Source organism: Rhinopithecus bieti, unplaced genomic scaffold (assembly GCF_001698545.2).
Source record: "Rhinopithecus bieti isolate Rb0 unplaced genomic scaffold, ASM169854v2 scaffold_5476, whole genome shotgun sequence".
NCBI lineage: Eukaryota > Metazoa > Chordata > Mammalia > Primates > Cercopithecidae > Rhinopithecus > Rhinopithecus bieti.
Window position 1 is genome coordinate 1,539,426 of NW_016805433.1, and position 27,533 is coordinate 1,566,958.

A 27,533-nucleotide genomic window follows, 5' to 3' on the forward strand; every position below is an offset into this window, starting at 1 on the left:
ATGTATATATATATGTATATATTATATATAAAAGTAAAGGAAGTCCATCTCTACCCTTGATCCTTAAATTTCTTAGTTGTCCTTTCTTTCCTGGAGACAATCACTGTTACTATTTTCTTACGTATCCTACCAAAGATGATTTATGTTTAAATACATGCATATGTGCACACATACATACAAATATAGATTTTATGTGTTTGGCTACAAAAGTAGAAGCCGGCTACTTACAATGTTCTGCCCTTTGCTTTTTCCACTTAATAAATCTTGTGGCTAATTTATTATCGGTTCATATATAGCTGCCACATTCTTTTTAACATACAGGGAAATATTTTAATTGTGCTTTACTTACTACCAGAAGCTGATGCAACTTGTGATGGAACTAAGTACGAAATATAATCAAAATTGTGATGGTGCGATAAGGAGAAAATTAAAAAAATAAGAATTATGAGTCATGTCAGGGCTAAATTACCATTTTAAATATTTTCTTGAAAATTAGAAAGATATAGCAAAAAGATTATCAATTTAGTCTTTTGTCACCCAAGAAACTGTTTTTCTAAGACAGCCACATTTGATTTCCTTAAGCCTGAAAATTACTGTCATAAAACCTTTGCCCTGGAGACCAAAAGCCGTATCTCAAAGAACTATGTATTTCTCTTAGACAAAACTGAATAATTTTAAAGTAGGAGTCATGTGTTAGATTGTTTCCAAAGCATGTTTGCAATAGCAGTTTCCAGGGCCTTACAATATAGTATTTGAGGTGGCAACTTGGAAATTAACTGAATCCCAAAGAAAGTTTATGAATATGATAAAATATGCTAAGATTTGCATGAATTAAAGGAAATTACAACTGCACTGAAATTTTATTCTCCCCTCTCTAAAAGACTGAAAAGGGATCTCAATTACTTGTGAAACTGACTTCTCATTCTTTGGTGGGCTGACTGAAATTATTTTATTGTGAATGACATAGTCTTGTTCATTTAAAAATAAGAGTGAGGATCTACACTTTTTATAACTGCAGTGAAAGTAAATTAGAAGAAATAACCTGCCAACCCGCAAGGCCAGTCAATCAACACAAAGGTTTATGAACTTAAGTCAGGGTAAAGAACCTTGCATCTCCCTCAGTAGGAAATCATAGCAGAATTATTTAAGGTAACTTCTCTGCTAAGAACTGCACATCCAGGTGAATACTTAATGAGACTTTGTTAGATTTTGTTTGGCTTGGGCTTTTGGTAGAACAGTTATTGTTATATGGATAAGCATGCTTACGTAGCAAGATTTTCTTTTTAAATCTCTTCCTGGGGTTTAACATGAACAAACTTGATTTGTGAACCTTTGCCTTCCCTGAAGAAAAGTGGTCAGACTAAAATGAAAGCGGAGAGGCTCCCCCAGTTCTGGAAGTCGAATTCCCACAGTGTGAAAAACCACAATGAGATAGTGTAATAAAATATGACTATGAGTTCCCAATCTATCTCCAACCAAACTGTTTTCTCACCAATTCTTCTGGTAAATCTCTATTAAACTACTGTATGTAAATAGCTGGTCTTAGATATTAACTTTAAGTTAGTAGTTATATGCATTCTACCTCCTGAGAACCTGAGGCATTGTTGAACTTCTGGAAATCTTAATTAACTACACAGTCCTCACCAAACATTTCCTGGAACATTTGTATTTTGAGTCAAATTCCTTATCCACATGGAACCCAATTCCCCTTAAACCCCCTGTTTCCCATTTTCATGTTCTTTTCATGTTTTCCACCTCCCATGAACAGTGAATTTTTCAAGCCATACTCCAGAGCTTTGAATATTGTACTTTACATTGTGGATGATGGATAACTTTTTGAAATATTATAAGCGATTGTGTTTTATTTCAGAAGCCACTGCCAAAAGTAAAAATCACAGGCCAGATTCCTAACTCCCTTGGAACTCTCCTATAGAAGTGACCCCTTAAAATTCCTAAGCTCATGAAATAAATATGGATTGTATTTTGTCTCAAATGCAAAAAGTATATTTTTTTCTTGGCAAATTGCATGGATAGCATTTGGCTCTCAAAACGAATTTCCTTCTTATCCATGTAATGTGTGCCCTTACAAACATACCAGTAACAAATATGCAAACAAAACAACAATAAAACTCATCAACTTTGTGTCATATAAACATAACAAATTCCATGGCATTGTAAATATAAACATGTATGGGGAGGTTCACTTTTCACCTATTTTCATCTATATAACACATATTTTTATTATCTCTAGTTTTCAGACATTATTTTATATATGGATATTTAATTAGTTTTTTACAAGAATACTAAAATATCATTAATTCTTTTGAGGAAAAGATTACCCAAGGCAGACTTTTCTAAAATCTTTTTTTCACATTAAAGAAATGTCATATGTATAATTACAGATAATGGTTTAAAATTTAGATGAAAGGAACTTGTTAGGAACCAAAATGATAAATTTTAATATTTATCAATAAAATATTGCTGAATACTTGAAAGAAACAGAATTCATTACATTTTATTTTAGTTAGCGAAAAGCCCTACTTTTCCTAAGTTGAATGAAGATTTTTTAAATAAATTTAAAAGATTCAACTTCTTATATCCATGCAACCATCAACACTAAACACCAAAGAAAATTACAATTATTATATAATTTCAAAAAAATTAAAACCAAAATCTTGGAATATATGATAGCTATCATTTATTAAAGATGCACGCTATTCCAGGCACTGAAAAGCCATGTCTAACTCTTACAAAAACTCTAGGAATTTCATGTTATGATCTTCATTTTAGAGACAAAGAAGCTGGAGCTCAGAGAGATTAAGTAACATATTCAAGTGTACTCCCTCATTAAAAGAGAGGGCTAGAATTTGCATGTAAAACAGTTGGATTCCAACTCTCATGCTTGAATTCCCCTCCAAATTTATCTCAAATACGTAGGTTTGAATTTCCCTTGACTGGCGTCTCATTTTTCAGACCAGCCAAATAAATGCATTTGATGTTAAGAGTAACAGATTTATTCGATGCAAAGCCATAGAATACTTTTAGATATTTGATACTTCTAAATGAAGTCTAGAAAATTAGCATTTTATCATTCCTAGCCTTCCATTGTCCAAAGTAAGGCTAAAAATTTAGATCCACTCAATATCTGGAAAACTTCTTTGCAGAGAGTATAACTGCTTATTTTGAATTGAAACCATTCAAATTTTAAAGTGCATAATTCTAAATGTCTGGGTAAAATGTTTTTAAAAAGCCATTTCACAATACTCAAACATTGTTTAGAAATGTGGATAATTAACTGTATTTTCCTCTTCTCAAGTTAGCATTTTAATGTTATGCATTCACAACCATTGTAAAATAATTTAATATTAAGAATGCTATTTTATTATTTTATGTTTTAATTACATCATTTCAAAACTCTGTGGCATTGTTTCCATTGGAAAATTTTCTAAAATATAATATTTTAAAATTATTTTTGGAGGCAAGATTTTAAATTCAAAGATTGAGTTAAACCAAATATAGTCTTATTCAAATAAATACATATTTCTCATGTATGTTTTTACACATTAGAACATAGGAAACAAATATTGGGTGGACCTCCTATATAAGAAAACACCTCTTGGGGCCCAACAGCCAATGTGCACAATTTGTGAGCAAGTTACCAGTATTTCCTCCTAATTTTCACCTTGTCATTATCATTTCATAAAGCATTATTTATTCTAAGACTTAGATAGCTACATGTCACAAGAACAAATAATAATAATATTCTACTTCCTAGACAGCCAAGAACTGCAAGTCCTATTTCTCCTGAAAGAGAACAAACAGCAGGGAATGAAAGCTCTCATATATATCCACTGGTAAAAAGAATTACCAGTTATATAGTGCTCATTTTCACTCCATAACATATGTGCAATAAAGTAGGTTTCTTAAAAATTATATTGAAGTGAAGATCATAATACTCTATAACCTATATAAACAGTAAATTCGCAGTGGTGTGATCTCAGCTCACTACAACTTCCACCTCCTGGGTTCAAGCAATTCTCCCACCTCAGCCTCCCTCCCGAGTAGCTGGGATTACAGCCATGTGCCACTACGCTCGGTTAAGTTTTGTATTTTTAGTAGAGATGGGGTTTCACCATGTTGGCCAGACTGGTCTCAAATTCCTGACCTCAGGTGATCCACCTGCCTTAGCCTCCCAAAGTGTTGGGATTACAGGTGTGAGCCACCGCAACCAGCCAGTATAACAAAATTTTCCGTTTAAACTGTTATTTTGAAAACCAGTTATCCATTACCACACATGAACTTTATAATGAGCAGGCCACATCTATCCCTACTCTCAAAAGCTGCTTTTTATTTCCTAAGGGTCATCATTTTATTCATACTTTTGCTCTGATTTCATAAATGAAGCTGTTGTTCCATTTCAGCTATTGTAGTAACAGGTCTTACTCCCCCTAGCTTAGTCCATGGGAATTACAAGACAGGCAGTAGCTAGGTCGTCTTTCTCGTGTTTCTTAGCTCTAGTTATACTTTAGTTTCCTTATCTAAAAAGTGAAGATAATGGTAGTACACATGAAGACTAAATGAGAATGCATTTAAAGCACCTCTAACAGTGTCTGCCAAGTACTACCTAATATTAATAAATGAGAGCCAGTATTGTTAGTGATCTTTCATGAAGTTACAGTAATATAGACATTGAAGCTGGTATTAGAGAATGCTTTAAACATTCTAGGAAAAAAATACAATTCGTTGTGAATTTTACCATATCATAATATATAAATTTGTTATTCTTAAGTAGGAGGGAGTATCCATTTTAGAGGTAATAGCATAGCATTTTTTTGTTCCTGTTTCTTAGTTGATCTAAAGTTTCCCTAATCATTAAATCATTAAAATAATGACAATCATTATTACAAAAAGACAGAATTCAGTCTATAAGATATAATTGATTGCTTAATATTATTGAAAATATTTTTAAGTTCATTGTGACAAAATAGTCTCAAAAGTTAGGTTTCATTGAGCACAAAAGTGTTTTCCAAATTCAAAAACTTTATCTATCAAATGCAAAATCTTGCTTACCACAGCATATTTGTGACACTATTAACCACAATGCATAGGATGCAAGATATATTTCAGAGAACCTGTGACAGTGAGGTAAATAAAGGTTCAAATAGCAGGAAGTAAACAAGGGGATTCAGAAGGGATATGTCTAAAGATAAGATATAGTTTGAATGCCTGAGAAAGAATCTGGTGCCTCCACACCCTTGGGACTAGGCGTAAGATTAACAGTTACATAAAAAATATTCGAGATAGGTCAAAGAGCAGGGTGAAAGCTGAAAGAATTTGTGCCCCACTTCCCATTTGATAGCTGGGGGGATCTGAATGCAGGGGTGCTCCTTGTCAATATGGAATAGCCACAGTAGAGGAAAATGATAAGACACAGATAGATAGATATGGCTTGAGACAGCATATCTGATGTGTATGAATCCAGAAGTTCCTATGTGCCCCAGTGGTGGTATGCAGGAATACTCTGAGGACTAGTATTCCAAGAGAGCTGGCATCAGGACAGAGGCAGAATATGAGCAATAGTTGCCAACAGAGGGTGTCCACATAGTACTCAAGGCCCAAGTCTCACAGCACATGTCTGGCGACCAGGCTGGATGGGGCCAACTTGGCAGAGACCAGCAAGGACCCAAAAGGTAGCAAGAAAACAGGAAAACCAGAGACTTTTTTTCCTTCCTTCTGACATAACCCTGAGGACACAAAAACTTCCCTACACACACGGTATCCATCCACCTGAATAAGCCATTTTAAAAATGAGAAAGAGAGAAACTTCATAGAAAAGGGAAAAATGGTGCTGAAAAGAAATTCGACCTTGAAATTTACTAATCTTTTACTCTGAGGGTTTCTCAAACCAAAAGAAAATAGCTTAATTTAGGATTCCCCAATCATCACCAACCTCCTTTGCAACCACCACCAGCAGGAAAGATTTGAAAGCAAGAAGAGATATATTACAGAAAATACTGAGTTACATTTTCTATTACATTTGAGAAGTATCCTGTCTGAAATCCCTGTAAGTAAAACATATAAATTACAATACACTTGGCTGATTTACTATACTATAACGGACTTATGATTACTTAGAGGAAGATCCATATCATACATCACCCTTGACAAGGAAAACTCTATTAACATCCATAAACCTACCCTGGCAATAGAGTATGTATATTGTTATTGAACAGAGGAATTTCACCAGTTATGTTCTGACAAGGAAATCAAAGAATGCCAAAAACACTTGTAAGTGTTGGAGGATGACTCAAACATGTTCCACCTCCTTACTGATTCTCTAGCACAAGGCTATGACTGGCTTTCCATAAGATTACGAGTCTTGAATTTTATGTTAAAGTCATATTTATTTTTCTAAGCAGGTTTGTTAGAGTAACCTAAGTAATAGTTATCAACAAATGGGACACTTAGGACATGGGCACAGAATTTTATATCCAATTTTTAAAATGCCATGGCTTTGAGATAACCCATTTCAATTTGCTGAGTCTTAATTTTAATCATGTACAAAAAGGAGACACTTGTGTTAGAAGATCCTCCCCTCTTTCTTCCACATTCAGAATTAGAAGATTTGATGAGATAGGTTTGGAGACACATGTGGCCACCACTGGATTGGGGTAGCATGGCTCAAGGTAAGCTTAGTATACTCTACTAAGGCCAAGATTATTAAGGTTTGGACTTTGGATCACTGATATATAGGTTGAGTATTTCTTATCTAAAATTCTTGAGACCAGAAGTGCTTCTAATTTTGAATTTTCTTTTCAGATTTTAGAATCTTTGCATATACATAATGAGGTATCTTGGGGATGTAAACTAAGTCTAAATAAGAAATTTATGTTTCATATACAGTCTGTATATTTAGCCTAAAGGTAATTTGTACAATAAATAATTTTGTGCATGAAACAAAGTTTTGACTGTGTTTTGACTACAACTCACCACCTGATATCAGGTATGGAATTTTCCATGTGTGGTGTCATGTTGACACCCAAAAATTTTCAGATTTTGGAGAATTTCAGATTTTGAATTTTTGGATTATAAATACTTGACCGGTATAAAAATAGCATAGCTGGCATTTCTATCCAATAAATCATGAATAGGCTCTAGGATGGCTCTTTTTGCAATGTAGACATGAGGCAAATCATGAGTCAAAGTAATATAATCATAAAAATAATTATATTTTATTCAACACATATGTTTAAATCACTATTACATGCAAGACATTGTGTTTGGGAAGCTCAAGAGATATAAACACGAATCAAATTGACTTCTCATTAAAGAAAGTTTAAAGAAATTTAATTAAAGAGTTTAAATAAATTCAATTTTAATTACATTGGGGGAACCTTGAATGATTGCCAAGATTATGGCTATGTTCAGGAAGATTACCTTGCCAACAATGTCTATGAAGGGTTAGCCACCAAAGTAAAAGAAATCATCACTAATATGCAATAGTTCCCAAAAGACTCAAAAGCCATGATCTATAAATTTTCACTGCCTGGTAAACACAGCACTATCTCTTTTCAAGTATATATGAAATTGCAATGGAATCATATTGAAAATATTGATTTTTCTGATCCTCATTAAGGAGATTTCTCTGCTTTCACCTGGGTTTCTTCCTCCAAAAATAAAGAGCAATCATGAAATTTAAATCGTTTAGCGTTCCAGATCCTACGGCAAACATAGCATATATCTTGTTCGACAGATAATAAGGCAATTACCTCTTTATCCTGTATGCCACTACCAGGATGGATAAACTGTTCCAAAGTTCAGTAAACTATGTGCTGTATTAAAAATGATATGAGCACATTATTCAATATTTGTAATGGAGGACAAAGTTCCTCTGTGTCTCCAACTTGACTATATCCAGCAGAGAAAAGGTTTTGATTTATTTGGAGTAAAACACTTGGAATACAATAGAAGGGAGCGAGTACTTCTCATGGATTTTTCCCATTAAGCAGTTTTGGGAAAGTCTTAGAAGTTACTCTGCAGGATGGATCTTATATTCATTCAGTGGCCTAGCTTTACAGCTAGTAGCAAAATTCATTGCCTTAACCCAGAGCAGTCTTGTTATTTTAACATGGCTGTTTCTATTTATAAAGTTACACAATCCAGTTGGTTCATTCTTCCTCCCTGTCTGAGACACAGTTTACAAAAAGAAACCACAGTCATTACAAAAATACACTGCCAGGAAATCTAAGTGTTGTTTTCTAGTGGAAACTGAAAGACCCACACCTTGACTTAGGTCTTACTCATCCTAAATCACATCTTTGCAGCACTTTCTCCTAGCTAAAGAATGTGTTCTGAAGTTTTACTACATTCATTAGAAGGTCATCTTTTATATTCTGAGTATTCTTGTTGTGGTTTTATAGGTGTTCTGTAAATAAGTCTGCTGTACAACAGGAAGCACCCTCTGCCAAGTCTTTTGGAGAGAGAAGCAATACATCCACAAGAGAATCCAGGTGGCAAGACATTTGAACAAAAGGTTTACGCAACAGCATTCAAAAGAAGAAAGTAACAGACAAGACAGACATGGGAACTCATTCTAACTCTCCTTTCAGCTTCATGGCAGCTGCACTAGCTGGATGTTCATACAGGTCAACATTGTGATAGAGTGCTATATACGAGAACTTTCCTCTGAAAGCTAAAACAAGCTACAGATACAGAGAACAAACATGAGGCTAAGACATCAGGGATTTTCTTGCAAGTCCTTGAAATATGAAATTTAATTAAAATTTAACTACCATTTGATCAAGGCTACAGAAGAGAAAGAAAAATAGTGGTGTTTGTAATACCTACACTCTGTGTAGCATCTTTGCTCATGCAGAATGAATGAGAAAATATTATACAGAATTAATTGTAGATAAAGTCAGCACCTGGGGTACTCTCCATTTATTCTTCCTAGAAGGACTTCTTGCCTGTTGGATCCTCTGCACTGTTGCTTTCAGTTGGATTTCAACTTCCCATCCTTTTCATTTTCTCAGCTTGATTCACATAGATCATACATAAGAGCTAAAGAAAATGTGTTTAGTGCCTGAGGGAATTCATTTTCTGCCTGGGATAACTAGACAAAATGTGATGCAATTCCTCCCCTGAATTTAAAATGTTTTGTTATCTTGAAGGCAATTTTCTTCATCCAATAAAAACAGAGAAGGAAAACTGGTGACCTTAAAAAACATATTTTTGAAATAGAAGATTCTCACACACAGAAATGCCTCTGATAATTTTGGGTGTAGACAGATGCTCTCTTCCTCTTTGTACTCCCCAAACATTCTGTCAATGGCCTATTGTTAAAGTGTGGACTTTCTCCTAGACCACATCCTGTCTGTCTTACAGAGGAGAAGCATACTGTTGAAGTGAAATGAAAATTTTGATCTCTGTGTGTAGTCTCTGAAGGTATAGAAAAAACAAATTCACTGCAGTACCTCAAGATATCATTATATTCAACTCAGGGCCTGTAAGATTTAGGTTGGAAATTGCCTGATGATGAACTCATGGAACTAAGACATGTTTGTTTTATAGAAAAATCAAAGCCTTTTCATAAAAGGAAAGTGTATTATTTTCATTGCCAACACTAGTTAAAATGGTAAGAAAAGAAATGAAGAGCAAATGTTTATATTTGAACCTCATTGAAAAAATCATTCTCCTTTGAATAACTAAAACCTCTAAAGAAGCTACTTCTAATTTGAAAAATTTCTGTTAAAGAAAGGACATTTCCCATTAAATCTGAAATGGATAATTGTCAGCATCTAACAATGAATCCTTAATTAAACAAGGCAATAACATATTTAAAAATTGATAAACATAAAATCTCCAACTACTATAAAATTAGAACTATTTTATAATTAGAACTATGGAATAATTAGACTATCATAGAAAACTAGAATGAAATTAAGGAGAAAATCAAGGAAATCTGACTCATAACTCGAGTAACCAACCATCCCAGTTTGCCCAGGACTGAAGAATCTCCAAAACAAGAGTTTGAGTGCTAAAATCAGGACAGTCTGAAGATAACCAGTACAGTTAGTCAGCCTGTGTGATAACTCATTTCTTCCTCCAACATTTTCTTATTTATCCGTCAAGAGATTTTTCTATTGGAATTAACTTCCTGTATATATCGTCCTCACTATTTCTAAATATGCATTCATTATGCAAGCACAAAATGAATTAACTTTTAGGGAATAAACTCCTGACAGTGGATTATCAGAGAGTTCATACCTAAAGCAGTAAACACAAAATCTGAATCTCTATTAATAGATTTTATTGGAGGAGAATCTGACATTACAGAAACTCTATCATTTAGTATTGGATGTGTTTTTGGTGCTTATCACCTCTTGAGTGAATTAATTTCTCAGCTACATAAGCCTGTCCCTTTCCTCTCTAATCTTCATTCAACCAGAATTGGAGATCTGGCTCAGAGACCAGTAATCTTTATGTGCTTTTTGGAGTGCACTGCATTTTAAAGCTCGTATTTTGGTACACTTAATGTTTACAGAATTAAACTAATTGGCCAGGCACAGTGGCTCATGCCTGTAATCCCAGCTACTTGGGAGGCTGAGGCAGGAGAATCACTTGAACCCAGGAGGTGGAGGTTGCAGTGAGCTGAGATCGCGCCATTGCACTCCAGCCTGGGCAACAAGAGTGAAACCCAATCTCAAAAAAAAAAAAAAAAAAAAAAAAAAAGTATTAGCCTAATCAAACTTAATGAAAACACGAAAAAATAGAAAATCTCTAAAAGATATCACTAATATCCAAAACTTCAATGGATGAGAAAATTTCTATCTATTCCACAGTGTTTTTTTAATTGACTTAAACGTAGGAGGAAAAAACATTCAACAATGGTGAAGTAAAGCGTGATGATTTGTAGATACGCTTCTTTCAGCAATAAAAGAAATAAAGTACTTGAGTTCTTTTAAGTGTTGTAGCAAAAATCTGAAATAAAGTCATTCAATGTTAGGATGTTACAGGCTCTTAGTCAAAGTCCAAGAGCACGTGGTCCTCTCTTCTAAAGACAGCGCCAGACTGCACTGAGCCCCAATCTAACCACAGACACATTTGTGGGATAGATCCCGCAAATCACTACTAAGATTATTGTTTTTCAAAATAAGACTGCCTGAATATGGGAAGTGTATTTGTATTCCACAAGATTCATTTTATCAAAATAGATGGAGCCAGGAGCTATTGAATATCATAGATATATATACACACATATACTTATTTATACAAAACTATGTGTAAATTTTTCTCCTTAGTTCTATGCTTATTGATATTCTAAAACAGGAATAGCCCATGCTAAAAATTATGTGTTTGTAGATATCAGCTGCTTCCAAAAAAGATAGGTAATTTCTTAATGTTATTATGATGCTATAACAGTATGCTTTTATTTCTGACTACAGTTAGGTGAGGTTGCTATTCTTGTCCTAATCCCAAAGTCAAGAAAATTGAGTAAAAACATGCAAGATTACACAGTTGGAGTAAAGGACTCCAATTCAGGCCACCTGACTAGAAGTTCAGTGATTTCATATTAACTACTGCTGCTGTAATGCTGTATGCAACATATACTCTACATATTTAGATTACAGGATGACTAAGCATGTGCATGTATCATATGTAGGTATATGTATATGATTATATTCTTTCAGCCCAATGAAAAAATATTTAATAGAACCATTAAAATACAAATTTAAATTAAGTCTATATAGAATGGAGGGATGAGGGGAGAAAACAATAGCTAAAATCTGGAATAAAAATGTTAGTGAGGAAATTTTTATTTAAACTACATCGTATCATCCCTATAAATGTACCTCAAAAAATTTATTGCACACCTAGAAGCAAGTAAAGTTATAAATCTCTTGACCAAATATTAGCTCATGCTTTGGGCATTGCTGTGATCTGAATGTGACCTTCAAATCCATATGTTGAAACTTAATCACCAATGTGATAGCTTTAGAGGTTGGGCCTTTAAGTGATTATTAAGTCCTGAGGTTGGAGACCTCATAGGTGGGAATAAGGCCCCTATAAAAGGGCTTGAAAGAGTGGTTTCACCCTCTCTTGGCCTTGTGCTATGTGAAGACATGGCATTCCTCCCCTGTGGACGATGCAGAAACAATGTGCCATTTTGGAAGCAGAGTGATCCCTTACCAGACACCAAACCTGCCATCACCTTGATCTTAGACATTCCAGCCTCCAGAACTGTAAGAAATAAATTTCTGTTGTTCATAAATTACCCAGTCTGTAGTATTTTGTCGTAGCAGCACAAATGCACTGATTAAAGCAACATCATTCACTTAATCTTAATGTATCAGCAGCTCAGCAGCTCAGATCCAAATGTGTAGGCAACCCCTAGCCACTGTACAGAATTGCACAGCAAAAAATTTATGTATTGGCCTTTCCTCTGGCTTTATCCTTTTCTAGTGTTCTTTTCTTCTTATAATCTCATTTTATTTGCATATGTTTTGAAATTTTATATATTTTGTATGCTTTTAATTCTACTAAATCTTTTTTTTCCAAACAAGACAAGGTCTAAATTTGCTGTAAACTGGGGCAATGCCCCCCACCCTTTATGAGATGTTTGACATTGGCCTTGTCTGGGTATATTTTTGATCATCACAATTAGAGAGGGCAACCTGTTCTAAATTAAACAATTACATCTAAATCTATAATAAAAGCTATTATTGTTTAAAATATGCATTATAATCATTTCTGTGGCTTCTAGGTAATATTAAATAGGAATTAAATACTGACAAAATGAATATAGATTCCTAAAAGGAACCTAAAAAAATTCCTAAAATGAATATAGATTCCTAAAAAAGAAAAATAGGAATTTAATATTGAACCCTGGGTTCTTTTTAGGAATCTATATTCAATCTGTTTTTCTAAGTATATTTTCCATAATGCCTGTAAGATACACACACACACACACACACACACACACACACACACACACACACACACACACACAATGATTAACAAAGATGAGGAAAGTTACCTAGGGTCCACAGTGCAGACCTGAAGTGGTAACTGAAAGGGTTTACATTTACTGAAACAGCAGTCTTTTTTTGTAATACAATAGGTCTAGCTGGAATCAGAAGAAAATAGCTGAGAGAACATATTGTTGGAGATAATAGTAAACCTTGTATTTAATGGAGGAATGCAACACACAAGTGTGGATATCAAAAAACCATCCAAAGAAAGGAAGAAACAGCTACAAAAAGCAGATGCTTTGAAGGGAAAAGAAATGTGAAACAGAATCCAAAGAATGTATGGGTCAAAATAATAACATAAAAGTTCTGGCAAAATATCACCCTGTAGAAATTCAATAAATTGTCCAAAAAAAAAAAAAAAAAAAAAGCACAGCAAGTTTATATGAAAGATGTGAGCATTCAGGGATAATAAAGAGAAATATATAATCTGCACATTTTAAGTCTAAAAGTGAGAAATTTAACTTGATACAAGCTGAAGCTAAACAGTGAACACTCTTAAAGAGGAGAAACCTAGATACAGATAGTCTTATACCACAACTAAATCTACAGACAAATTGCCTTAGAAATTCACCTTGCATTTAAAAAGAGGTTGTTCTGTGTAATATTCTTTATATGTGCTTACTACAGTCTGAAAGGATTGTAATATGAGTTTCTTCTTTTGATGCTGGGTTTTCCAATGATCCATTCACACATTCCCACTCAGTGCCCCTAGGAACCAATTTGCAATGAGCTGACAGAAGTTTCACAATACCTCCAAGCCAAGAGAGAGGACACTTCCTTACACAACTATGCAGTCACCTATTTGGCATCATCTAGAATCCTGCAAATGCCTCCTTCTTGTTGGACACTTGACTTCACACGATTTGCTAAACTTCTCTTCTAGAATTCAGATCGTACACGGCATTGGCCTTTCTGATTCCCAGCTCTGACGGAGAGATTCCAGGTCCAGCAAGAAAATAATGCTAACAACAGGGTACTGAAGCAAGTAGAAGTAAGGGTGCAGGACCAAGAGAGAGACCTGCTTTCAGGATGTGAGACTGGATGAGCAGGTTGGAACAGAAGAAATTAAAATTAGCTAGAAAGATCCTAAGGTGGGAAACAGACCACAGTCAGTTTTTTATATGGTATATGTATATATGTGGACCTGGTCTACTTTTAAAAGCTGGGTTAATGGCAAGATCTTTATTTAGTAACTTGAATGTCATTATGGTTCTTCTCTTTTTCAGTGTTTTGCTTTTAAAGATATATCCTTTTAATTCTGGACAACTTATTGACAATCTGAGCACCTTAGTCTATTTTTTTATATGGTGAATTTTTGCTTAATCTTGAACATCTGACTAAATAGCCAGTTTCTAGCTAACTATATGCTGTCTAATAGTTTACCAAACTATTTCCCTTAATTTCTAGGTACACAGATACATGATATTTCCTAGTCTCTCTTGAAATTGGGTATTATCATCTGACAGAGTTCTGACCAATGAAATAGAGCGGAAGTGATATGTGGAAATCCCAGCCTCTTATGCAATCCTCGATTATCTCTCTTTCACTGATGGCTGGCTAGAGGTGAGATGATGAAACTATATGCTGGAGGGGAGGGAACCTGGTTTCTTTGTTACCATATATATGTGTCAGCAACCATTTTCTATAAATGGCTAGTTAGTATATATTTTAATCTTTGCAAGCCACGTAGTCTCTATTGTGACTACTCATCTCTGCCATTATAGGATAAAAGCAGCCACAGGAAACGCATAAACCAGCGTCAGGGCTGTGTTCCAACAAGATTTGACTTTAGGAAAATGGGCACCAGGCCAGATTTGGCCTATGGACCATAGTTTGTTAACCCCTAACTATATGAGACCATTAAAAAAGTGGACAATAAATTTCTATTGTGTTAAGCCACTGAGACCTAGGTTGTATCTGTTATAGAAGTTAGCATTACCTTAACGAGTGCAATGCCATTTTGATTGCATATAAAATTTGCTTGGTCACATTTCATTACGAAAAATTTTGAACCTGTCCACCCCAGGTTTTCAGTTTTACAAAAAAGTTCTTTACAATATCAAAATATAGCAAACAGAAGAGATTGCCCATAGTTTCTATTTATTTGTTTTTGCTTTTCATTTATGGAGGTGGCATCATATTGTTACACTGGGAAAATGTTACATTTTTACATGACTCTTTCATCTGGTGACTTTTTTCCGGGCAGAATTGCAACACATTTTAACAAATAATTCTGTGATTTGCAGTGGGGAGGTCCTGCCATGTAACCAATTAATGAACTCTACCACAGATATCAAATTTTTCTATCAGTCCCAGTAACTAGTAATCCAAAGTGAAACACTTCTTACAGAAAAATGAAGTAACAGTGAAATCTGTACAGAAGGAAGAGTTCAAAGTGAAATTTGTCCAAGATCAATTCAGTGCTCTTGGTAAGAATTTATTATTTTCTTTGTTTTCCTATTATGTGACTCAGTATCCACAAAGACAGTAAAGAATAACATTGATTTTGACTGCTGGTTGTCTATATATTGTTGTGAGGAAACATCAGAGAGGGAGACTCAGAGAGTAAGGACAGGGAAGTCAAACAGACCTAGGTTGGCCTGCCAGCTCTGCCCTAGCATCTCTCTGAGATCAGTTGCTACAGCTGTTTGATTGGAATTATGGCTTGGGTATAGGCTTCCAATATATGGTAGGCACTCAAAAAGTGTTAGTAATAATCCTTAGTTTTAACTACTACTTGCTACCCGGTTCACACAAATTATCACTTCCAACTAAACTGTACATTTCTGAGTGAAGAAAATGTATTTATCCTCCAAGACATAGAATTTTTGGATTGCTGATGATTCATAGCTTAATCCAAACATCCATAGCCTCTTTTACTAGACTTATCCCTCTTCCATTGCTCTTGGTGCTTTAGTCAAAACCTTGCTCCATCACACTCTCCTCATCTGTATTTTGGAAATGTTCCCCACCCATTTACTGGCTCTTTATATATTTTATTTTGTTGTCAGCTTTCAAAATATGAACTTAATCATGTCACTTTGATATTTAGCATACTTTTCCATTCTGTACAGAGTAATTCCAAACTCTTTACAGTGGCATTTAATGCCCATTTTCCCACTGCCTTGAATCACCCTCATCTCTCTTGGTTGCATCCTACATCCTAAGATTGATGAGTAATCTGCAGGTTTATAAACACAACACACTATTTCATAGCCTGGTAAATGCTATTCTATACTATATGCGCATTTTGTCCCATATTTACTTGACTAAATCAAATTCATTCCTTTTTTTTTTTTTTTTTTTAGACAGATTCTTGGTCTATCCCCCAGGCTGGAGTACAGTGGCTTGATCTCCACTCACTGCAACCTCCACCTCCTGAGGTCAAGTGATTCTCATGCCTCACTCAGCCTCCCAAGTAGCTGCGATGACAGGCACTTACCACCACGCCTGGCTAATTTTTATATTTTTAGTGGAGATGGGTTTTCACCATGTTGGCCAGGCTGCTCTCAACGAACTCCTGACCTCAGGTGATCTGCCTACCTCGACCTCCCGAAGTGTTGGGATTACAGGTGTGAGCCACCATGCCTGGCCTTCAAGACCTGGTTGAAATGTTACTTTTCCCATCTGTAGAGAATTAATCACTGCTTCCTCTATTCTACTACCAATTCTTAATTTTATCCATTTTTATATGAAAGTATCAGATACTTTTATAATATTATAATACTAGTAGGTAATATATGTTGACCACCAACTATGTATTAGTCCTTCTGTTGACATATAGTTTATGTGCAATATCTCTTTAATCTTCACAAAAACTCTGTGTGCTCGTTTACATTATTATCCATATTTTAAAGATGAAGAAATTGAGACTTCAGTATTAACTGCCTTGCCAAAGTCATTTTGCTAGTAAATATTGGAGTATTCCAAAAGTGAGAGTTTTCCAGAAGTCAAAGATCAAGAAAAGTAAAGCAAATGCAAAGCTTGACACAGTGACCATGAACATAAACTATGCTTTCAAGAAATGTCTCTGTGAAATAGGAAATATAGAGTGATTGATATATGGTGAAGAAAATGATTATTGTTGTTATTACTATGATTTAAGTTAGTAAAGAAAAAAGCGTTATTGGAAGCTGATTCTAAAGCAGCATTTCTCAGCTGTGTTTGATTTTGCCTTTCTCCCAGACTGAAGGATGCCACTGGTACTTAACAGCTTAACTGTGAAACCTGGAGGGTACATGGTGGATAGAGGAAGGCATGCTGCCAAATATCCTACACTGCTCATAACAGACCCCATCTCTATACCTACTACAGAGTTATCAGTTCTAAATGTCACTGATGCCAGGGCTGAAACATCCTGGTCCAATGATGCATTGGGGCTGAAGACATTGACAATATGAGAAATGGGCTAACTGATGGAACAAAATCAAGAAGAGAGAGAAAGGGAGGAGATAAAAATGTTACTCTTAGAAAAGTTTTATAGGGAACTATTATCCTCATTTCATTTCATTTCATTTCATTTCATTTTTTACAGGTACAGAGATTGAAGTCCAGAGAGTTTAAATGATTTACACTTTTAGGATCTAGCAGAAGCTTAATTCAAAATTTGAGCTCCTAATACAATGTTATTTTAATTATACCACTTAATTTTTCAAGTTCAAAATTGGATATGGATAATTGTTGGTGATTTGATAGCATAAATACCAAACGTAGCAATTATTTTGCCTGAAAATTAATGACTGAAAAATCTAATGACTACTCTATTCCGGTTTTTATGCTTCTAATAAACACACACTCCTTTACCGACCTCCTTAGTTTTATTAACTGAAAGAAAGATGGTCACTGATACTACAAGAAAAAGAAACTAAGAAGAATATCTTTGGCAAATTGTCATCACACTCAAAAAAATTAAAAGTTGTATGAAATTTTCAGTAACATTTAATCCTGTAATTAGCATCAACAATTTTAATAATTTCTAGTTCAAAGCATGAAATATAACCCTTTAAAGACACTAAGGCATGAAGTAAAATAATAAACAATAATATTGATGGCCCCGTTTCTACCAATTGTTATTTAAGAGCAATAAATGTACGATAATGAAAAGCTGAGCCTTCTGTCAGTAGAGAAAATGTTAAAATTCCAGCATTATTTCAACATTCTCTGACCATTGCTACCACAAAAGCAAAAACAATTAAAATGGCCATACAGTTTAACTGTGAAACCTGCAGAGTTATAACTAGAAAAAGAAATAATCATGTTTCTTTAAATACAAATAACTAAATGTGCAAGCACAGCAGAAACAGACAAGGAAAGCAGAATCATCTGGGGACCCAAGAGCTGACCTATGCAGCTGTAGGCCTGGCCAGCTCTGGAAATGCTACCATATGAGCAAGGCAACAGGAGCATTGACAGTCCTCAGCAATCAGGCAGCTTCTCCAAGAAGGAAACAGCTGGAGACCAGAGCCAGTGATCTACTCTATTGACATCTGCTGCTATATTTCTATCATGGGGTTCCTTTTATTTATTTCTGTTACTCAAACAATTCAGTAGAGACCATGTGTCAACTTAATTGTCTTCTCCTGATAATTCTAGGCACTTCACACAACCACTGATTGATTTACACTTCACCAACAATGCTACTTTAACACCTAAAACAAACCCTACTATTAACTAAGTCAATCAGTAGTCCTCCTTCTCTTTCCCTAACCCTGGGAGAAGTATTTATTGTTGCAGTGTAGTTTATTGGTTAAGAATAATATCTTCTGTAACCACACAGCCTTAGTTTGAATCTCTATTCTACCACGTTCTAGCATTGAGACATTGGCAAGTAATTTAACCTCTCTAAGCTGCAGTTTCTCCATCTGTAAAATGGGAAGAATAATAATTCCTATGCCATAAGGCTATGGTGAGGACTGAATGGAATACTCTATGAAGAGTTTGGCCCAGTACCTGACATACAGCCGGTCACTAAACATTAGTTAATATTAGACCCTCTCTGCAACGATTTCTTGTAAATGTCATTACCAGTGTCATTTGGTCTCATTCTTACATAAGATTTTTCTCTATTGTTTACCTGCTGTTTTCCATAAATATTATGCTTCATTACAGTGGTTTACTTCCCTTTTGAGGAAAAGTGATGTAAACTTTAAAAGTTTAAACTTTTGAGGAAAGTTTACATCACTTTTCCTCAAAAGAATGTTTTTACTCTATATATCTGAGTCCTATCTGCTCATTAAATTTCAAAAATTCAGTCTTTTCTGAATGCTCCATTCATATAGGATTTCTCTCAGTCCTAACATTCTGCAAAAGAATTGTCCACATTAGCAATACTATTTATACAATATATTTGCCTGACTATATTATCAGTTATATTTATTTTAAATATTCATTTTAACTAATGTTTTTGTATGTCTTCTGTTTTCAAAGCATTAGTGCCAGCCCTGTGTGAACACAATAGCAAGGAAATAATTCCTACCCTGGTGGCCGTAACTGGCAGAGTGAATAGGAATTAAATAATCATACATTCTACCATGGACATAAATGCCTCTACTCTTCCAATAAATTTCTTTGGATTGCCCCAAGCGGATGTAATCTCTCCTTCTTTATGGCATCCACAGCAATTTGTCTATACTTTCGACTTTTGAAATAATCTTAAATAGTGGGTAAGATTTGGATGATAGGGTAAACCTAGAAAAAATATTGCTGTTACATCATTAAGAGAAAGTATAAATAAAATAACATAGAAAAAAAGTCTTCCTATGAACAGATTTGAATTCAAATTTTGGATTTGGTGTAGTTAACTGTGTGATTCTGTGTGTGACTCCTACTCTCTCTGTTTATTTCTCTGTAAACGTAGATTATAATACTGTCTTTGAAATGTTTTAAGGATAAAGTAAAAATTTTTCTATAAGATACAAGGCTTGTCCTCAAAAAATAATTGCTTTCTATAATAATGTAAAACAGAATCTTGAGTTTGCACAAGTAATCTGAGAGGGAAGGAATGAGTGAGCCCAAGACTGGAAAGAAGTTGGAAATGAAAATAGGAGTAAAAGAAAGGTGGCAGACCAAGTTGGAAGGAGACTGGGGGTTGAGAAGTAAAAGCCAGGGAGTGCTCCACAGTAAGTATGGCCAAGAAACTTTCATGAACAGGGATGTCTAATGCTTAATTGGATGTTGTTTGCTGAGCTGTGACAAAATAGAACACTCTTTCTTAACCTTAACCTCCAGAAAGTTAAGTAAAGGTTCCCAGGCAAAGTGACTCTGTTCTTCATTTGGGTGTATGCCCAGGAAGAATGGAAAAACAAATCCATATGAGAGAGATTAGAAAATTTGAGATAAGAAAGAAATCAGAACAAGATATAGCTAAGGAAAACATAAGCCCTTGAAATATTGTGGAGGATTTTCCAACTGCATATGACATAGAGTCTGGAACCAGTATTATTTATTTGTTAAAGGACAGTGGGACCAAACATTCTGAAGAAATTGGGATACCCAGGAAGAAGACATCTGGGATGTAGTAGCTAGATGGAGCTATGATAGAAATAGAGAAAGTGACAAGTGGGAGACAAGAATGCCTGAATGAAGATACTATAAGATATGAGAAGCAAATAAAGTTTTCTTCTTAAGCAGGATGACGAATGTGTTGCATGGATGAAGGTAGAGAGACACAGGAGGAGAGGATACCAATTTGGAATCACTGAAATAATTGATAGAAAACTTTAAAAGGCCATCAAAGGATGGGCTAGTGCAGACGAAGATAAACCCAAGCTATAATACCAAAGCAAAATTCTCAATTTCTGGCAAGTTACGGGATGTGAAATGGTGATGTACTTTACCGGGTATTAGTCTAGGAATTCGGGATTAGATGACTGGAATGATGGTGTTTGCATTAATTGAAACAATAGGTGAAGGGAATGACAACTGAACACACATTTCTGACACTGTCATATGTAAATTTGTTCTCTCAAACCAGATCATAAAACTATTTGGTACAAGAACTGGCAGAGTACCCCCACATAAATGTTTCTTAATGACAGTCATCTATTGTGGGTACTATCAATGGTATCTTTTTCTAGAAATTGAACCCATAATTTTTAGCTGAGCACATGGCTGCCTAGAACAAACACTACAGTTTCCAGTCTCCATTGCAGCAAGGTAAGGCCTTGGAATTATAACTAGGCCAATGTGGAAGAATATTTAATAAAACAGGGTGCATCTTTTTAATTAAGTGGACTGCAATTATCTACTCAAGACTGTGAGGTGTGAGCCACAAATGGATGATGGCAACCAAAATAGAGCCTGGTTCCCTGACAACTTCCTGAAGTCTCCCTACCAGCCATACATGGACTGCTCAACTCCAGATTTCCTTTATATGAAAATGAAATAAACTTCTATCTTCTTTACACTATTGTTATGTTGATTTTTGTGCTTTTGCGGCCAAGTCTAATTCTCTCTAATATAACTACCTTGTTCGATTTTGCTATTTACTTCAGTTCTGGTTTTTATCTTTCAAAAGCTAAAATAAATCTACATATACTTCTTTTTAACATTTAGAAATATTCTGAACTGCTGACCAGGCATTCTTTACATTTGTTTGAAAACATTTTTAATCTGATAAGTGGCATGGTGAAAACATCCCTATAAATACAACGTTGCTTACCACAGAGGCTTATTGGAATATCAGATGTTTGATTAATATGTTTGCTAACCAAAGAGATCAACCAAAATTATATTGAAAACAGTGCTTATAGTGCTCAAATCCTAGGCCAAGGTCATTTAGCAAAGTGGAAGTTTCAGGGAACCTGCAGAAAAGATAGCCATGGTCAGCAGAGACAATGTGTCTCTCTATTCTTTCCATTGAATCCATACAGACTTGTGGATACACAGAACAATAGAATAGAATTTTATGACATTTCTTTTAATTATTTGCAAAAGTTAAATATTTTAGTCTTTTGTTGATAATTTACATTTCCCTGCTTTTACTCTGAATTTTCACACTGAACTGAGAACTATAAACCCATAAAAAAAATTTATTTTAACTGATTTTTCTCGCATGGACAATGCTTTGTTAGACATAGAACTCCACAAATATCCATTCCAAACCCCTTGTTTTATAGATAAAATTGATATGGGAAGCGGGCAGGGAAGTGCTGGGTAGAGAAAGATGGGGTCCCTGGCTAGGGCTCCACCCCTGGCTCTGTGCCCATGGACCTAGTAAGGACAGGCATTTCTGTTTTCATGCCCAAATGGTGCATTATCTAAGACCACCCTGGCCCACCACGTCCGCATTCTGTGTCTATAAAAACACCAAGACCCTAGCAGGCAGAGACACAAGTGGCTGGACATCGAGAGGAACACACTGGCGGAAGAACACACAAGCGGCTGGACGTCGAGAGGAACACACCAACAGAAGAGCACACCGATAGGCACCTGCAGACACCGGCAGGCCATCGACCGCAGAACGACGTGGACCTAAGGGGAATCTAGCCGGGGAGGTCAGAGGAGGGTCAGAGGAGAGTCTGGCTGCTGAGCGGCCCAATTCCAGGAGAAAATCACCTTTCCACTTTCTCCGCTTTCTGGTTCCCCATCCATCTGCTGAGAGGTACTTCCACCATTCAATAGAACCTTGCACTCATCCTCCAAGCCCACATATGACTCAACTTTTTCCGGTACACCAAGGCAAGAACCCAGGATACAGAAAGCCCTCTGTCCTTGCAATAAGGCAGAGGGTCTAATTGAGCTGATTAACACAAGCCACCTTCAGACTGCAAAACTAAAAGGACACACTGTAACACACGCCCACTGGAGCTTCAGGAGTTGTAAATACTCAACCCTAGATGCTGCTGTGGGGTCGAAGCTCCTCAACCTGCCCCCATCTGCATGATCCCCCTAGAGGTCGGAGCAGCAGGGCATTGAAGAAGCAAGCCACTCCTGCTGTCACATGCCCTGTGAGGGAGAGAAGGAAACGCTTCCCGTTTCAAAATGATCCCAAAAGATGAACAAACTTAACTGAATCTTCCTCAAAATAACTGTTTATTCATTCATTGATTCATAAATCCCTGTATTCATTCATCCAACTACTGTTTAATTCTTATCATGCATAAAGCATTGCACAGGGAGACAGCTGGAACACAGGATAAGATACGAGACCCGCCTTCTATACGTTTTCAACTTAGTGGAGATACAAATAAATTATCCAGATAATTAAAAGAAATTATCCAGATAATTAAAATACACAAGCATTTCTGCAGACAAAGAGTTGGGAAAGAGGAATGGTGGGGAAGAGATAGCTAGCAAAGACTTTATGAACAAAGTTCATCTGGGATGAAGCTTAAAGGATATGAACAGGTGAAGGTGGGATGGGCATTGTAGAAAAGGAGTGGCTTTCTTTTCACTTCTAGAGTTGATTTTTATATAAAGGTTTTTTCCTTAAATTATTTTAAACTGACATTTGGATAGCAGAGTAAAACCAAAATATTTCCTAAGAAGCCAGAGATGAGGCTGAGACTTTGGAAAGCTTGACATCATAGTTAATGCTGCATTAAAAAGTGATGCTTAGTAGAATGATGGTTACCAGAGGCTGGAAAGGGTAGTGGCGAGGGGCGGGGGTAGTGTGGGTGGTTAATGGGTACAAAAATACATTTAGATAGAATGAATTAGATCTAGTATTTGATAGCACAACAGGATGATTACTGTCAACAATAACTTATTCTATATTTTAAGATAACTGAAAGAATATATAATTAGAATGTTTGCAATACAAAGACATGATAAATGCTTAAGGCGACAGATATCCCATTTTCCTTGATATGATTGTTACACATTGTATGCCTGTATCAGAATATCTCATGAACCACATAAATATATACACCTAATATGTACCCATAAATATATACACCTAATATGTACCCATAAATATATACACCTAATATGTACCTATAGAAGTAAAATTACACAAAACAAAAGTGACGCTTATCAAGGTACAAATGAATCCCCATGAAGTTCAGCAGCCTCAGAGCCATGCTAGCATTCGTGACTGAAGGAAACGGTCACAGTATGCTTTGGAAACCAAGAGCTAAGCAGCGACTCACAAAATACCATAAACTAAATGACTGAAAAGGATATCGGTAATAAATAAAAGAGTAGAGTTTCAGTTTACAAGGGAGAATTCAGATAAATGTGCAGTATCATGGAAAACAGCATTTCATTTTCCTTCATATTGCAATGAATTAAGCAGCCTAGGATACAAATTTTCAAACAGAAATTCTTTGAAATGCAAATGACATTTAGAGAAAAGCGATGGTGTCTATATGTGTTATTACAAGTAAATGTCTTTTCGAAAGTACCTATTTTCATGCATCGCGGTAAGTATGACAATAGGTTCTCTTTTTATCACATTTGTGATTGATTATGGTTACTAGTAATAGAGCAATATCTAGAACTAACTAGGCATTCATCAATAAGTAGTGCTAAATGATTACAATAGATGCATACTCAGAAAATTTTGATCATGACTTTTACAACTCTAAACTAAGAATACAGTTTTTACATAAGCTAAATATTCAGCTTTTCAGCCATTGTAACTGCTTACATCCTTACGCTGGTATTCCTCATCTACTCCCAATTTCATAACACGTTTTATAGAGCACTTAAAAAGAAATGCACATTTTAGCTATATAAGTCTGTAGGTAACTTCAGCAACTAACCTTGCTGTCTTCTTTCTCCTTGGCTTTTCCTTGGAGGGGTTTCTTCTCTCCAAATTCACAGGTTGATTTCAATGCAAGCTGACAAGAAAGCATGGAGCTCTCTGTTTCAGCAAGTTCCAAAGGTCTTGAAGAACAGTGCTGTGACCCAGTAGTGCCAAGATTTGGTATCGGAAGAGCAGTATGCACAGGCTTTGACCCCACAGCTGGCTGCCTCAGTTTTGAGGCAACCCCCAAAACAGGCATGGCTTCTATAAAATTATCTTCTTGCTGCCAAAGAAAATGCTTCTAACCTCGGTCTGGTAGACTCCAACTTTAGTATTTCCAGAACAAATACTTTAAACAAAACTAGCAGTCATCCTGATTTTTAAAAAACTAATAATATAATTTTCAGGAAGAGGCAAAACTTTTCTGCATCTTTAGTGAAGTATCTTTCTTTCTTGCTGGCTGGGATTCATATTCATTCTCATTTCTCTGTCTCTCTCTCTCTCTTTCTCTCTCTCTCTCTCTGTTCAGTGACTCAGTGTCTAAGTAATACTAAATACTCCTTTGGGGAGTAAACTTTTCTTCAAGGTAACTGCTACAAAGCTCCTTCTTAGGATTAGACAGCTCTCAGGTTTTTTTTTCTCCACTAAAGCAGTCTGAGTCTGAACTTGGAGAGTGAAAAAGAGGAAAAAAACAAAAGGAGAAGCCCTTCAGTCCAACTGTCAGAGCAGCCTAAAGACCACAACAGTGGAAGGACAGGGGTTCTTCCTGATTTCAGAAATAGCCAGCCTGCATTCTCTTTTTAAAGAAAATTGTATTTCCCTCAGCTCAGAAAAAAATAAAAAGAATGGACATGTTAATGGCCAAAACAAACAGCTGTTGGAAGAACTTTTAGCCCGGAAACAATCTCAGCAATAAAGTTGTTTGTCTGATTTCCAGCTATTTTTCACTACTGACAGCCATGAGCCACGATGCTCATTCTGTTGCATCCCATGAAATCAGGCTAAAATCATGCAATAGTGCAACTAGCTAAAGCAGTTAAATCATTCATCGGACCATAGCTGCCTAGGTTATGAAAATAGAGTAAACACAGGGAGCAGGGCACTAAATTTATAGTAATCATTGTTCCCAAAATGAATAAGTCATGATTATAAAAACATTCAAAGCTAATACTTAATGTGGAATGTATTACAAAGCAGTTACTGAGCTAAACATTTTATGCATTATCACATTTAATCATTGGAATGACTCAAAGTATAGGCATATTTATTTTCTTCACTTTAAAGAAAGAATAGCTATGACTTGGAGACACTGAAAAATTTGCCTAAAATGATGAAGCTAGAAATGGGGAAAGAATGTATGATTTTAGTTTATAAACCCATCTTTTAAAATGGTTGAAAATAACACTGTTATTCAAGCTTATTAAGTCCAACTTAAAATCCCAAGCTTCTAAAAAGTATCCAAACAGATACTCAGTGAGAATGAATGATGATGCTTCTATCCATAGAATTATTTTATTATAATCATAGTATGTTCTATTTCTGGTTAAAGCATGTCAGGAACTTTAAATAAACAATGGGTAAACTTTTAAGAAAACATCTAAGGTACTATGCATTATTGTTCTGAAAGTGATTCCACTCAGATAATGGATATAGAGAGTAATTACATTCACCAAATGTTATAAAAATTAGTAATAATGTAACCAAAGATCTTAGAAAAATGAGTGGTGGACACTTAGTATAGATACAATGCATTATGGAAATTATTAAATCATAACCATTTTTATAGAAAATGTCTTTCTTTAGTGAAGAAATGGTCATCTTTGGCCTACTGTTTCCAGGTCTTTAAATCACTACGTACTTTTATCTAAGAGGCAGTAATTTATAGATGAAAGAGCCAACAACTAAAATAAAATGTATGTGTTCTGCTAATGCCGCATAGAAGACAGGAAATGCAAGTGAGAAGTCTTGCCGACTTTTAAAAAAAGTAAGCCAAGTGGGCTTTACACAATGGGATAATACAAAACAAATACAACACTAGTGGTATCAAAGAAATGAAATAATCTCTCTGAGGAAGTAAGTTATTTTGCAGTTTGCAAACCATTCAACACATTATAACTTTCAGAAACTATAAGATAATACAGAGCTGGAGAGGTTCATGTTGGTAAAATGAGGCTTAGTTCATAAGAAGACATATGCAACTTGTAATCCTCACAATGCAAAACAAAACAGCACCTACATAATAGAACTTGTGGGAAAAACTGATTCTAGGAAGACCACTCAAAACATATGCAACTTTGGGAGTATATTGCTAGCAAAAATAATATTGGCAACTCAGAAAATAATTTGGACCACCCAAGGAAGTGACCCAGAATTACATAAAAGAAAAAATTGGGTATAAATGTTGGCAACACTTTAACTAGAACTGGTGGAAGAAATCTGGTTGGAAGGCAAACTTTCCAAGCAAGTAGGCTTGACATTGAAATGGGTACAGGGTCAGGGCAACTGCAAATATTCAAGAGCTGCACAAGGCCAGGGGCATGCCCCTTTGAAGAGGAAGCCCCAGATGCAGGCATTCATTTTGCTTTTGTTTTCGTTTTCTTAAAACTGAGCCAAAAGGGCTCCTGCTGACTATACAACATTCAAACTGAGGACTTCTTTGCCCACCCAAGGTTATAATTCTATTCTGACTATTCTGCCTCCCTTTGCCTAGAATAAATTGTATATAAAGCTATACAACTTCTACATTATACTAGTATAATATTCCTATTTGCCAGTTACAAATGAGCTAATTGGTATTTTAGAAACATATGTTG

The 27,533-nt window shown here is 35.4% G+C and overlaps 1 protein-coding gene across 1 annotated transcript in view; it reads right to left on the bottom strand.

Moving 5' to 3' along the window:
- Positions 1-24,979, bottom strand: part of NAV3 (neuron navigator 3) — a 383,881-nt gene extending 358,902 nt beyond the window's left edge. Inside the window, 1 exon segment of the mRNA XM_017872509.1 lies at positions 24,737-24,979. Coding sequence (XP_017727998.1) covers positions 24,737-24,979 — 243 coding nt within the window.
- Between the last annotated feature and the right edge of the window lie 2,554 nt (positions 24,980-27,533).